Source organism: Pygoscelis adeliae, unplaced genomic scaffold (assembly GCF_000699105.1).
Source record: "Pygoscelis adeliae isolate BGI_AS28 unplaced genomic scaffold, ASM69910v1 Scaffold209, whole genome shotgun sequence".
Lineage (NCBI taxonomy): Eukaryota > Metazoa > Chordata > Aves > Sphenisciformes > Spheniscidae > Pygoscelis > Pygoscelis adeliae.
In genome coordinates, this window is record NW_008825538.1 from 3,531,361 (window position 1) to 3,545,046 (window position 13,686).

At 46.4% G+C, this 13,686-nt stretch overlaps 1 protein-coding gene across 1 annotated transcript; it reads left to right on the top strand.

Annotated features, from left to right (window-relative positions):
* The first annotated feature begins 538 nt into the window (after positions 1–538).
* On the top strand, positions 539–7,690 carry CD8A (CD8a molecule). The gene is made up of 6 exons (XM_009331877.1): positions 539–584; positions 1,163–1,531; positions 2,138–2,227; positions 2,799–2,915; positions 4,524–4,554; positions 6,981–7,690. The coding sequence occupies exons 1-6, from the start codon at positions 539–541 to the stop codon at positions 7,033–7,035; spliced, it is 708 nt and encodes a 235-aa protein (XP_009330152.1). The 3' UTR covers positions 7,036–7,690.
* The last annotated feature ends 5,996 nt before the right edge of the window (positions 7,691–13,686 follow it).

Genomic DNA, 13,686 nt, shown 5'->3' on the forward strand with positions numbered 1-13,686 from the left:
ACGGATGGATATATGCCATGAAACACCCATCGTGCTTGCTGGGTAATAAAATACGGTGTGCTCTGCTATCCACACAAGACCCCTTGAGTGCATGCAGGTAAAGGCAGCAGAATCCCTGCCAAGAAATGCAACCTGGGGCCTGCAGCCAAAGCACGGGGCTTGTCCGTGACTTCTGCAGAGCTGGAGCTGCTGTGAACCCCCGGATGGCTGGGAGACAGCAGGCTGCGGTGGCTGATCCTACCTCAGGCACGAGCATCATCAGTCTGAATCTCTAGGGAAGTCATCGAGGCAAAATCCTTGAGGCACCATTAAGAACTGATAACGATCAATGAGACCAGATTCTGGATTAGAACTGAATTTCTTCAGAAATTTTTTTTTCCCTTAATTTTGCTACAGATGCCGAACACCGTCTTTTTACCCAAGAGGGTTCTGATGACATCACATCCTCTCCAAAGAGTGACACGGCCTCCCAACTCAAGCGAGAAAGATCATCTCTGCTCCGCCACACCATCCCCGAAGACGGCCACCCCAGCAGAAGATGGCCGGGTCTCCTGCACGGTTCCTTCTGCTTGCTCTGGGGCTCTGTGAGTATGGACACAGGGTTGTGCAGCACCTTCACTGGGAGGGGCAAGTAAACTCTTTCCACTGAATCCACGAAATTGGGCTAAATAGTTACAGGGAAAATAAAAAGCAAACCAAAAAGGCTGACTTTGAGGTTTGCTCGGTAATTGCGGAGGTAAAGGTGGCATCACCTCAGCCAGCGTAGGGCAGCCAGAGGGGTGGCTGCAGCTTCATACACAGTGGGAAGGGAGCCCGGTCGGAGAGGTGGTTCTGGAGGGGAGAGGGAAGGGGAAAAAAGGGGATTTAGCAGTCAGTGTTTTTAGGGAATCACTTCAGATAAGCTGGGAAGGGGTACCATCCCTGAGAAGGTAGCTGAAAGGCTTTGCTGAAGGGCAGCACCCATCTTTAAAGCCCAGGTGGCTGATTGCTGAGCACCCTCCACACACGATCCCAGCAAGAACTCCAATAAAACCTTCAAGTCATCTAGACAGCACGGTCATCCTTTGCATTTGACCTCGCACCCCATGGACAGAGAACAAGGTTTGCCTGGAGGGGACGTGGCTCTTCCCAAGCAGTTCCCACGAGGATTTCTCTCCCGCAGGCTGCCTTGGGATCCAGGGCCAGGAGCACAAGATGACGGCCAGGTTTCGTAACAGCAGCATCACGCACCCCCGGCTGGGACAGCGGCTGGAGCTGGAGTGTCTGACCACCAACGACGACAGCGGTGTATTCTGGGTCCGCCTGGACAAGAATGGGACCCTTCACTTCATCGTCTTCATTTCCTCCCTGCCCCGGACCACCTTTGAGGGGAACAAGAGGACATCCAGCCGCTTCGAGGCGACGAAAAGCAGGAGGTTCTACCAGCTGGTAGTGAAGTCTTTCATGCCGGAGGATGAGGGGAACTATTTCTGCCTCATGAACAGCAACCAAATGCTGTACTTCAGCCATGGCCAGCCTGCCTTCTTCCCAGGTCAGCAACACCTCCACCCAACCTTGCTTAGCTCTGACAAAATGTCCAGCACCCCCTGCCCATGCCTTTTTTAATCAGTTGCCTCTCCCACAAACCCCATTTCCCTGCTTGCTTGCCCAAGGCATCTTGTGACCAATGCGCCTGTCCTCCTGCCAGAGGCTCCCTGCTTGCCGTTCCTCCTCATGGTATCATCCCTGCCCAAAGGCAAAGACAAACGGGCAGACCCAGCATCGCCTCCCCATCCCCACTTCTCCTTCCCATTCATGGCTCTGAAGGGACGAGACTAGAGCAAAGCCCACCACCACCCCATCCTTCCTCACCTCATGTAGGTCCCAAAAGTCCTACCAGCCTGAGGCTACTCAGGCTTTCTGAGGGTGGTGGCAGAAAGCAAGAAATAAGGAGCCTGCAGCTCCTTACTGGGTCTTAGGAGACCCTCCTTGGGGGAGTCACTATCCAAAATGGGCTCCATGAAGTCCCCCCGAACCTGAGCCCTACACTGGCCACAGGAGCAGCTGTGGCCTGGCAGGGATGGGAGAGCAGAAAGGCAGGAGAGAGCTATTTTATTTTATTTTCCTATATGCCGTATTCATCCATTTTCACTTATAGTCACCACCACAGCAGCACCCACCACTCCAGCACCCACCACCCAGCACGGCATCACCGAAAAGGACCCCTGCCTGAAGACCCTAAACCCAGGTAGCCCAGCTGCAGGGAGGGAGAGGGGAAGGGCTGGGCTCTGGTCCACTGCTACTGAGGGGGATCCTGCAGGCACTTTGGGATGGGAGGGGGAGGGAAAAATCTTTAGAGCTTTATCAGAGTTGGATACCTGGGTATGTGCAGCTGGGAGGGTTAAACCCCAATGTTTCATCCCACTTAGGAAAGGCTAAGGATGACTTAAAAAGCACGAGCATGTCTCCTGGCTGGGCACACTGGGAAGAGGTGGAGGGAGGGCAGAGCCTTGGGGGCTGGGGCTGGTTTTAGCCTTGGCAGGGGACATGAGAAAACTTTTAGCTACGTGTCCTCCCTTCAAGTCCCCAGGAAAATGCCTAGAGCAGCAGCCCTAACAAATGCTTACCACTGGGGATGACACCCATGCTGTGCTTGTGGACGTCCCTGGTGCCCACCTCTGCCTTTGGGGGCCAGGGGAAGCCCTCTGCCTCACCACCAGCCTCGCTGAACGCCAGGCGGGTCCCTTGGCTCCACCAGAGCTGGCTGTAACACCAGCCACGAGCACCTGGTGGACCCTTCCTCTTCCCTATTCCTGCAGAGACCATCAAGGAGAAAGAGCTGAATTTCTTTTGTGACATCTTCATCTGGGTTCCCTTGGCAGGTGCCTGCCTCCTGCTCCTCACTGCCCTGGCAGTCACCGTCATGCTGTGTCAACGTAAGTCTTACCCAGAACCCCCTGTAGATATTCCTCTAGCCCAAGGACAGCAGCCCTGTCCTTCAGGGGAATGGATCTTCTAGCTATCCCCTTTACGTAGGCATCAGATAACCAGGACACAGTCAACCCAAGAGAAGGACCACTGTTAAAAAAAAAAAAAATCAGTGTCCATATTTTCCTCATCAGTAGGCTTAGCCTGAGAAATAATTATCAGTTTCTACACTACAAGGAAGAAAAACAGATTATAAATAGACAAAACTTACTCTATCAAACTGTATTGCCTCTACCATCCTTAAATTGGTGTATCGGGGGTAGAAGTACCAGAACCTGAAACACTTTGACAAAATAGGGTGATCACGCTCCAGCACAGGGCTTGCAAATTCAAATGCCAAGACTCCCATTAGCAGCTCGAGCTGTATCCAAGCAGGCAACTTAATCACACAGGTTCAGAGACTGCTACGGTTAAAGCAGTAATGCAAAATCTCTGGGTAGACAAAAGTCCTTGGTGAAAGTTCATGTTTGAAATGTCTTTAAATTACCCTGAGCAAGCAGTGAGTGCAAAGGTATTTAAATCAATTTAACGCTCACTGAAATCAGTTTAACTTTCCTTCGGGGAGTTTCCCGATACCCCCAGAAGTTACACTGATTTCATTAAACTGGCTCAGCTTGTTTCCCTGGAACACCAAAGTGTTTTGCTGCTGAATTAACCTAACTAGATCCTCACTGACCCCGCAGCCTGGAGTTGATGTGAGATGAATTTGCCAGCTGACCCAGTTTAAAAAAATACAATTTTTCAGCATCCTTCAGCCCTGAAAAATACTGATCCCCACGGTCTGCAGCGATAAGAAGGAATAAATGAAAAAACACCGATAAGCCACAGCCAAAAATCGTTCTTGTCGAGGGAAATAGCTGATGATGCAGCAGAGCACCCAGAGTTGGTCCAAATTCCCTCTGAAGTCACCAGGGGCCCTCCACGTGCACTAGGATTCCCTGATAAGCTGCAACATCTGTTAACCTACAAACGCCACTCAGTGATTTATTTCTGCCTTTTAATGCTGATGTGAACGATCAGTGAAAAGCCATTAGCCGCAGTTAATTTCTGCAGCAGGCAGCCCGAACCCTCAAGGACGGGTTTTTACCCTGTGCTAAAATCAATGGCTCGACGCTGTATTTCACCGAATACACGACGACATAGATGCTAAAATGGGGAATAGTATCGTTCAACTTGGTTGCATGCTGCGTGGCATCATCGCTACTCATCTGTTGTAGAAATTAATTGCTGCCAATGGATTTTCAGCAACATGCCAAAGTCGCTGGAGACAGCAAAAAAAAAAAAAAAAATCACTGTCAGTGTTCCCGGGCTGACCCTGCTACTGTTACTCACGTGAAAATTTAATTCATGAAAATACTTAAGTGGACCGCCAGGGAAACATGAGCTGCAGCACCGCTCACTGGCATGGCTTTCCTCAAAAATAAGCTCGGTTTATCCGTTGTTAGTCTTAAAGATAGCAAGCTGCTAGGGAATGCCAGCCCTACCTTGCTGCAGCGTTTCTTTACTGAGCTGTGACTCAGTGTCTTCAACCTAAAACATTTTCTTTTCTATTTTAGAAACCAGAAGACGAAGATGCAGATGTAAAAGGTTAGTGACAGGTGTTTTTTCTCCTAGTGACATTTTTCTCTTAAACTTGGCAGCACCTCACCCTCAAGCGATAAAGCAGGCAGGTGCCAAAAAGCGACCTAAAAATTCTTCATCCGATATACGGTGGATGGGAGGGGACTCTAATGAATTAAGGGCAAAAAAGAGAAATAAGATTCTCTTCTCCTGTGTTTGGTTTTTTAATATGAAGTAATTCAAATCACTGAGCACTGACACTGCAGGAGGTACTAAAGAGAAAGACAGAGGGTGTTTGTGGCAGCCTAAAAACTTTGCGCATCTCCTCATGCTTATAACTAACATCACATTTGTGTGCTCCCAATGCGCTACTCCAACTCGCGCCCGGGGGTGACCGTATTTCACCCCTTGCCCTCCCCAAACCGTTCGTTTAATTTCATCACGGGACTTTCAGGTTGTGCGCATGGATTAGGTGCAAGTTATTGCATCCCAAGTCCCCCTCTGCACAATTTTGGACCAACACCACTATGGCTTTACGCCTCAATTTCCCCGAACAGGCACTAAGTAACGGTAGCGGAGAGGCTGACGCAGCCCCAGATGACTTTCCTGAGAAACAGCAATGCAGATACGTATAGCTTTAGAGTGAACCTATTTCCCCGGGCAGACAGGAACCCTTTTTTTATGCTTTCCCTCCTGCCTCCCCAACCCACTCATCATCCTGAGTCACCAGGAAAACACTATCGGAATAAGAATTGCAATTTGCCAGTTTGGAACACGAAATCCTTTTGCCAGCAAGTAACACGCGTTTTGCTTCTGCAAATCGACCTCCCTGCGGCCGGTTTCTTCACCTCGCCTGCTCTGCAGAAACCCACTTCTGCAGTTTTGCAAGCCTCGTGCCGAGAGTCCACCCCACCCCAGGGCTTGCGGCAAGAGAGTGCTCTAGCACTGAAATCCCCGCTACTGCTCCGGCCAGGCCAGCGCCGGGCTAGCACTTGGAAAAGCTGGGTTGCAAGAAAGTTTAGAACAGTATTGTCACACCTCTGGAGCCTTGCTCTTTGCAAATCAAGCATCTTTTAAATCAGGTAATTTCATATTCCTTGTTATACATCCATGGGTTTCATAGTAAAAAAAGTTAATCCTTTTTTTAGTTGTCCAAATTAATACGATCACTCAGAAAGGACCTCCCTCCCCCTACATTAACAGAAAATGGATCCCTACAGTTTATTTATTTTTTTAAAGGCAGAACGCATCAGGAATCATTGCCTGAATAATAACAGTGTTTAAGGGAAGAGGCACTGAGTGGCAATGCCTTCTGCCCTTTGGGTGCAATCTTTCTACGTATGTATCAGTACACAGCTCTACCCACAGACCTGCATTTTCTTTTAACCTGTCTGAAAAAGGGAACAGCCTGTTATTCTTACAATGGATATTTATTCTACCCAGCGGCTCTTCTGATCCTCGCCTGGCTTTCCAAGGGCGAAGTGATAACGAAGAGCTCTTCTTGCAGCCTTGATGAGGACAATGCTTGCATTCTTCACTTATCTCAATTCCTGTTGCCAGCCCCGTGCAAAGATGTTCTGTCCCCAAGGAGAAAAAACACACCGCAGAGCTCTTCAGTCTTGCACTGATGGAGCAGTTGGGTTACAAGTGCCTCAGGAAATCATCTCATCAAGGACAGCTTTCCTCCGGCAGCGCCGACATGACAGGGTCCTGGTTTAAGCAACTGTAGCATATTTAAGCTTTTATTTAAGAGAGGAAATTCTTGCTGCTCTGAGCTGTTCCCGCTTATTGAAATGAAGCTCGCTGGAAGTTAATAGTGCAATTCACTCAATTAAAGAGCGCCTCGGGATCTGGCCTGGGATTCTTGCTGGCAGCTGTAGGATTCATTTTCCACCACCAATTAATCTTCAGTGAAAACGGGTGCCAAATCTCCAACTCATTAAATCAGCATAAAACTATCAGTTGCTGGAGACCAGTAATTTCTATCATTTTGGGAGCACGCTGGTTGTCTAGGAAGCCTCCTTTTAAGCTCCTCTGCAGGAAACTGGTTTGCAACAAGAAAAAGTCTTTATGAATTGATAACAGCTTCCCCAACTCCAAAAAAAGCCCTGAGTTCTTTCTTCATTCATTTCTGAATGTGAAGAAAGGCTTGACGAGAGGACAGGAGTGTGCAAAAGTCAGAGGCAAATTAAAAAAGCCTTTTTATTTATTTTTAATTAGTGTAACAATTGATTAGCAGTGTATCTTAAGAAAGTCGTCCTACTGGCTGTCACTAGTTGAAATGTTGGCGGATCCTTCACTAGCACGAAGAGGATTTAGAAACACTTTGCAGCCTGCTCTTGGAGGTCCCCGGCCGCAGACCAAGGCTAAACGAGCTGATCAGCAGCCGTACATTAATTGCCTTCTTGTTCCTTTTACATCAAAGTAAATCAAAACCTTCCCTCTCTCTCTAGGCCTGTGAATGGGAAGCCCAATGCGAAACCCGGCATGCCAAGCCGACATGTATAAACATCTGCACCTTTTGGCTTCTGGATCGTCTTCTGGGAGCTGTCACCACGTAAGCCCATCACCTACGTTACCTAGAATGCTACTCCTTCTCATGCACTCCACAAATTTGAAAAGACAAGATGGAGCGGAGACACACGGGCAGCAAGCAGGCACTTTTTCTGTGAACTGCACGCTAAAGCACAGCTCCTTCCAAAACCTGAGGTTTTCAAATTAATTCCCGAGGCCAAACGCCATCTCTATTCCCAGTATTCTCAGCTCTGCGGTTCAGGGAAAAGAAACAGGTCAGTCCTGATGCTGACATGTGTCAGCGATAAGCTGATGAGAAATAAGGGTATTAGCTGGGCCTTTGCTCAAGGGTGTGTGATACTTCTTTTTAAAATGCAGCCGAAATTTGAATTTACTACAAAATGACTTGGAAATAAAACGCCCTCACTTAACACACCCTCTTTTTGTGGTGCCACGTCTCTCCTAGGAGTTTTATTGTTTCATCTAATGTAACACAAGGCTGCACCGAGAAGGTAAAAATGGAGTAAAGGGCCTTATTTTTTAGGTTCTTAGAGTCCTGGGGGTTAAGGTTTACTGTCTCCCTCTTGCTGTCCTTGTTCTGCTGCTAGCCCCACTTCCACCGGTTTCAGCAGGGGCTTTGCCTGAGCAAGGAAGGCGGGATTTTCTTTCTTTCTTTCTGGAAGAAGTGGTTCGAGTGGTTAAAAAAAGTCGTTGTCACTTGCTTTGGTTAAGCAGGACTTTTAGCACACCGACCTGGGACATGTTGATTGAGTACAATGAGTTCTGTTTTTTCAGCTCTGTATTTGATTTAAGTATTTCCTTACTACACTTGCAAATCAAGAACTGAGAAAAAAAAATAAAACAATGTTTCTAGTTTGACTTGCTAATGTTTATTTCTTTAGTCAGTTCCTAGCCTCAGAACAGCTAAAATCCTTCATGAAGATAATAAATGAGGGTTTGAGGAAGCCTTGGGTAAGGGAAAAGGCAATAAATTACATATCAGCTTGAGCTTTAGGATGCCAGAATCCAGCTCCAGCTTACCACAGCCTAAAATGATCTCTCTAAAATTATTTTCCCAGGCACTTGTAAGATGGGCCCCGTAACACTCCTCCATCCCAGGGGGGTGCTATGAAGGTGGATGAGATAAAGACTCTGGAAGTGCTCAGGTATTCTTGCCAAGGAGCTGATAAAAACCTGGGGAAAAAAAAGAATGAAAGAAACCCTTCGCTAGTCTCCTCCTCTGCAAACAAGCTGGGAAGGAGAGAAATTCAGAGAGAAACAAAGTTCTTCCAAGCTTAGTTTTTTGTAATAAAAAAAAAAATAAATAGGGACTAGATAGGTGTAGCTAAACAATAGGTGGCAAATACTGAATGACAACTACATGTATCTACACACACTACAAAGAAAAAATTAACAGAAAAGCCTTAACATTGAAATGTCTATGAATTCAGAGACATTAAGAAACACCAAGACACATTCCATCTGTTAAGGGTGACCTCATTCAAACCCCAGGTGCTAAGCTGGGGAGAAGCGAGGCCCTCGCCGCACCTGCAGTGCCAGGCTCTGCCCCGTCGCAGCGTCAGCCTCATCACCAACGTGCAGCTGCATTTTTACATGAAGCAGATCGACTTAACAACCTGTTTCTAGGCAGCCTAGGTCCAACCTTTAGCCCTGTTTTAATACGTTATGTTTACCTAAACCAGTCTGATCTCATCCTACGGTCAGCGCTAACCATGAAAATGAAAAGCTCATACCTTTTCTCTCTCTCCTATGAGCATCGATTTTATTATTACGTTGTCCCAGAATCTCTTGTTGACTTAGTTTGAGCTAAAAGTTTTCACTTATAAAGCCTTAACTCATGAAGGATTTCTGCAAAACAGTTTACAAAAGGTAGGAACATCACTACCTCACTGGTAGCATCCTCTACAGCTGCTTCCTCGTTGTTCTCAATCATTTTTTCCTGGGTTTTCACATTATACTGGAGCTTTGGTCTACATCATGCCACGTTCCTGTAACCCAGGCTGTCAGGCAATGCTCCTCCTGACCCGGCACTATCCCCTGAACCAAAATCCTCTTCCAGCAACTTAAGACTGTCTCCCCACTTCCACAGTGGCCTTCCCCTCCCATTCCGGCTCTTTTAAATGGTTTTGTAGAAAGAAGGTGAAGTGATCTGGCTGCATGCATCTGTTGTAGTTTCCCCACAAAAGGCCATGTATTACGCGTGGGAAGCATTTCCTTGAAAATGCATTTTCTCTAGCACAGTAGTTGAACGTGGCATGTGACACACACCGAGATTAAATGCATAGTGTTAAACATTGAACAGAAAACCTAGCAGAAGTGGTTTTCTATATTTTACTCCCTGTAAGCTATGCTATTCTTTCAAATGAAATTATTATTTCATGATCCACGGGTTAAACATTTATTGCTAGTTCTACTGCTATGAGAGCCTACAGGGGTCAATCCTGTAATGAAAAACAGGATGTGGGTATTTAAAAGCAAAAAGTGTTGCAATAAGATGAACACGTGTACAACAAATTCCTCACTATAGAAACCGCATGGAATCCTAGTGCAGGATAAACAGAGCAAAGTAATACCCTAAGCAATGTAAAATACATGTATTTGGGCACTACTAAATACTGACGTTACTAATACGCAATCATAGCTCCACTAAGACCCTGGTCCTGCAGCGAGATCAATACAGCCAAAGCCCTCCTGACACCACAGATGAACGTAGCGAAGAACTAGAAGCAGCACGGTTGGTTTTTCGTTTGGTTTATTTTTTTAGTAGTCTCCATTTGCACAGGAAATCAATATCTAGAAAAAAAAATTACAACGCTGACAGTTGTAATTACCCTTCCGAATACAGCACAAAATCCACTGCACAGTGGGGGCTACCGATTTTTGACCTCTAGTTCAGAATCACAGAACACACTTGATGTCTTTTAACCCCAGTGCCAAACGCGGGAAGCTTCGGGACGCCTCCCGTCTCCCTCTACGCACTCTTCGTGCTGAACCTCCAACCTGCACTCTGCAGGCCACGGTTCACATAGCGCCCCGGGGTACGCCCTGCTCCGCACAACCCTCAGCGTGCACCCAGGTATCGCAAACCCAGAACAAACACTGACCATCACACAACTGCCTGCGGCAACCAGTTTCTACCGGTTCAAGCTCCGGTTGCAGAGCCAGACGCCTTAAAAGAAAGCAAAGAGGAAGCGTGTCATCTTTGAAGGTAATCGGAGCCTTTGTTCATACATTCATGAAGCTAGCAAGGTCCCAGCGGTTTCAGCACCGCAAAGAAAGGACCGTCATCGCACTATTGCTGCCTACATAGCACGATCCCTCTTTAGAGGGTATGTTTCACGTAAAAGAAAGACCGGTTAACGGACACATTACAAATTCTCCGGCCTGCCAATTTCTGGACAATGTCATCACAGCTGTAAGCTATGAGGGCATGGCTTTTTACTGGGTATAATCAAGCTATTAAAAATACATGACTGTTCACTGAACTCTATTAGCAGCTTCCAGCTTCTTACTATCAGCTGGGCGTCACCTTCAATTCTTTCTCTTCGTTCGTGTCTTTGCATCTCTTTAAAACACAGATCTTGGTGGTCTCTGATTTTGGTTCTTAGATCTGTAGGCGACCAAAGGGATGTATCACCCAAACTGCATATTAAGCTTGGCTGCAAACTGCATATAAAGTTATCAGTAGAAATATTATCCCTCTGTACCACTGTAACAGATATCGTGAGTTAGCATAAACCTATTAAGGAATTAATTTTAAAAGCATATCCAGCTCTCCACCTGCGGACTTTCTGTGAGATACTACAAGTGCATGTTCATGGACTGCTGTCCACCCCAAGATACCCAGGGGTAGAAGTTGTTCATCCGTCTCTTCTTACATGGGTTTTTCTATTTGTGAACCACTGCAATTTAAATATGTTTTAGAAATATACCAAATACACTGGACTGAACTGCTGTGATTCAGCATTTGCTACGCAACCAGCATCTCTGCAGAAGGTCAGAAGGCTGAGGGAACCAGAAGAGGCAGCTTGGGGCATGCACCAGAATAAGCACTTACTCTTCTTTAGTCACTGCCCCGAGTTTCATGCTGAATACCCCCACAATGAGGAACACCTTACGGGCAGACACATCCGTGAGAAGTTTGCTTCAAACCACCAGACCAGCTTCACCAAGGAACCCTCCAGCAGAGGCGGTGACACAGCACAGCTCTCCAAAGCAAGACTGAGTTTCCTTCGCCAGCTCTTCCTTCCATGCAGTCCCACGATCGATTCATCTTCCAGTTCAGGTCAGCTGTAGCCAGCATCGCATCTCAGATTTAAACCTATAGCTCAAGAAGGCCTGTTAAGTTTTACATTTACACGTAGAGCTGAGGAACAATATTCTTTATAATCAGCTTAGCAAGACCTGGATTTTCTTCACAAGACAAACATTTACCTTCGCACCCCTACGGATAAAAGGCAAAAACCGAACCACATCTTTTGCACCAAAACCTTAATAACCAGATGCAAGTATCAGCACAGCAGTGAGAAGGGAAGGAGCCGAGAGCAATTCCAGCCCTGCTGTAGAGGTGAATGACTAACACAGCATCAAGCAAGAAGGCATGTAGATGCCCCTAGCAAATCAAACAAGTTCAGAGCAAACTAGCTGAGTTCGTGGTTGAGTAGCAGTGTCTGGGCAAGAAGCCTGGACTGCTGCTTGCACCGATGAAAAGGGAAGGACTGGCTGAGCTGGAGACTAGAGAAGGTGCTCAAGGGTGCTTGTTTCTCCATGCAGGAAGCTGTTGTTGGACAGGCCCTACAGATCTGACGGCTTTTTGCTAATAGCATGTGGAGGAGGTTCCAGGTTACACGGTAAGGCAACTGCACTGGGTGCAGAGGCAAAGGCTGGGAGCCCTTCTGGGTTAATACAAGGCAAACAAGAGTGAGGTATAGGATGACTTTCAAAGAGGTGGAAGAATAGATTTGTTCAGCGTTTGAGGGTTACCTAATTGCGGAGGTGCTCAAAACTGATAGTGGAGTAGCTCAAAACTCTCAGAAACTGATGGGCTAAAGGCAAACAACCTAGGAGTCAATGCTTAATGGTGGAAAGAGTAAGAGCTAATTTCCAATTTAAGCGTAACCTCAACTAATAAAGAAAAAAGGGTACAAGATGGTCACTGAAAGCCCTGTGAAGCTGAGGGAGACATCAGATGCCCCCACAACATAAAGCGTCCAGAATCTGCTGCCTTTGTTAGACACTTGCTTCTCCACCCTCCGGTGCATCACTTACTCTGAAATATTTCAGAGTGACAAAGGATTTTGATGAGTTCAATAAGCTCCAGATAAATAATCCAGCCAAGATGACCCCAGAAGAGCCAATAACTGGACTGGTCAGTTAAAGCCGCTTTGTCTGTCCAAGCCTGTATTTGACAGATGACCTGTCACAGTGAAGGCGCCTGAGCTCAACCCAGACTCCTCAGACTAATGCTGCGGTGCATGTTGTGCAAGCCCTTGGAAGCCACCCCACAGAAACCATAACCTTGCTGCTGCTTCTGCAGCATTCAAGACAGAAAAGCAGAATAAGGTGAGGAAAGAATTACAGAAATCTCTGGAAGAACAGTAAAGAGGCAGTGAAATATGACCTTCCTGTAGCTAGGTTTCTTCCTTCTCATTCATCTGAAATCAAATCTGTTTGACACACAGGGTCAGCATGACCTATCCATCACTGGATTCCCATCCTGAGCTCTGCTGAATAAATTGAATACATACAATTTTTATCGTGGGAGAGCTATCACATCTGCTTGTGCTCCATGTTCTTGGAAACCTCCTGTGTAATTTAGACACCCTGGAAAATACTAGAATTTACTCTCAGTTCTGAGGGGGGAAAAATTGTCAGACAAAATAGCTGTGTTTGTATATTTAGGTCCTCCCCCCACATGCAAATGTCTTATGGATGACTTGAACCGAGACACTATTTGCATCTTCCCCATCCCTTTGTTTCTTTAGCCAAAGTAAAGGAAAACCCACAGCGATAACTTGACAGTAAGAAGGAAGAAACCAACAGCAGTGTCACTAAGTCTGAAAATAAACACGAGGCAGAGGAAATGCAGGAGAAAAGGGGATATCCATTTCAAAGGCTGAATTCAGGAAAGCTTTGCTCGCTCCAGTCCAGGTCACAGCACCCACCAGCTTCAGCACTGAGTCTTTGTTCCAGTCTGCACTGAAACTGTGCTGTCTGGCTACATTCAAAATAACCCTCTAGAATGTGAAAAATTCTTAGTTCTACAGTGGCATAGGAACCAGGCCACACTACCAGGGCTTTTGCATTTGAATACAGATACAGCTGTCCTGTAAAAACTACTACAAGCCAGTGTGATCTGAAAACACCAGTTCCTGCACAGAGGCCCAGCAGGATTCAGTAAGAGCTTAGAGTGGGCTGTAAACAACTCCCGTTTCCATATTTCCCTATAGGACTGCTAATTTAATGCAAACATGAAGTCACAAAGGAATATTAAGTCACTCTTCTCTCACAGATATACATTTTTGTAAACCACTCCTTTATATGTATTAGGGCTTGAATTAAATTCAGAACAGTAATGTAACACTACATTACAGCTTTACTCGCTACAGATCATTGCTGCCACTC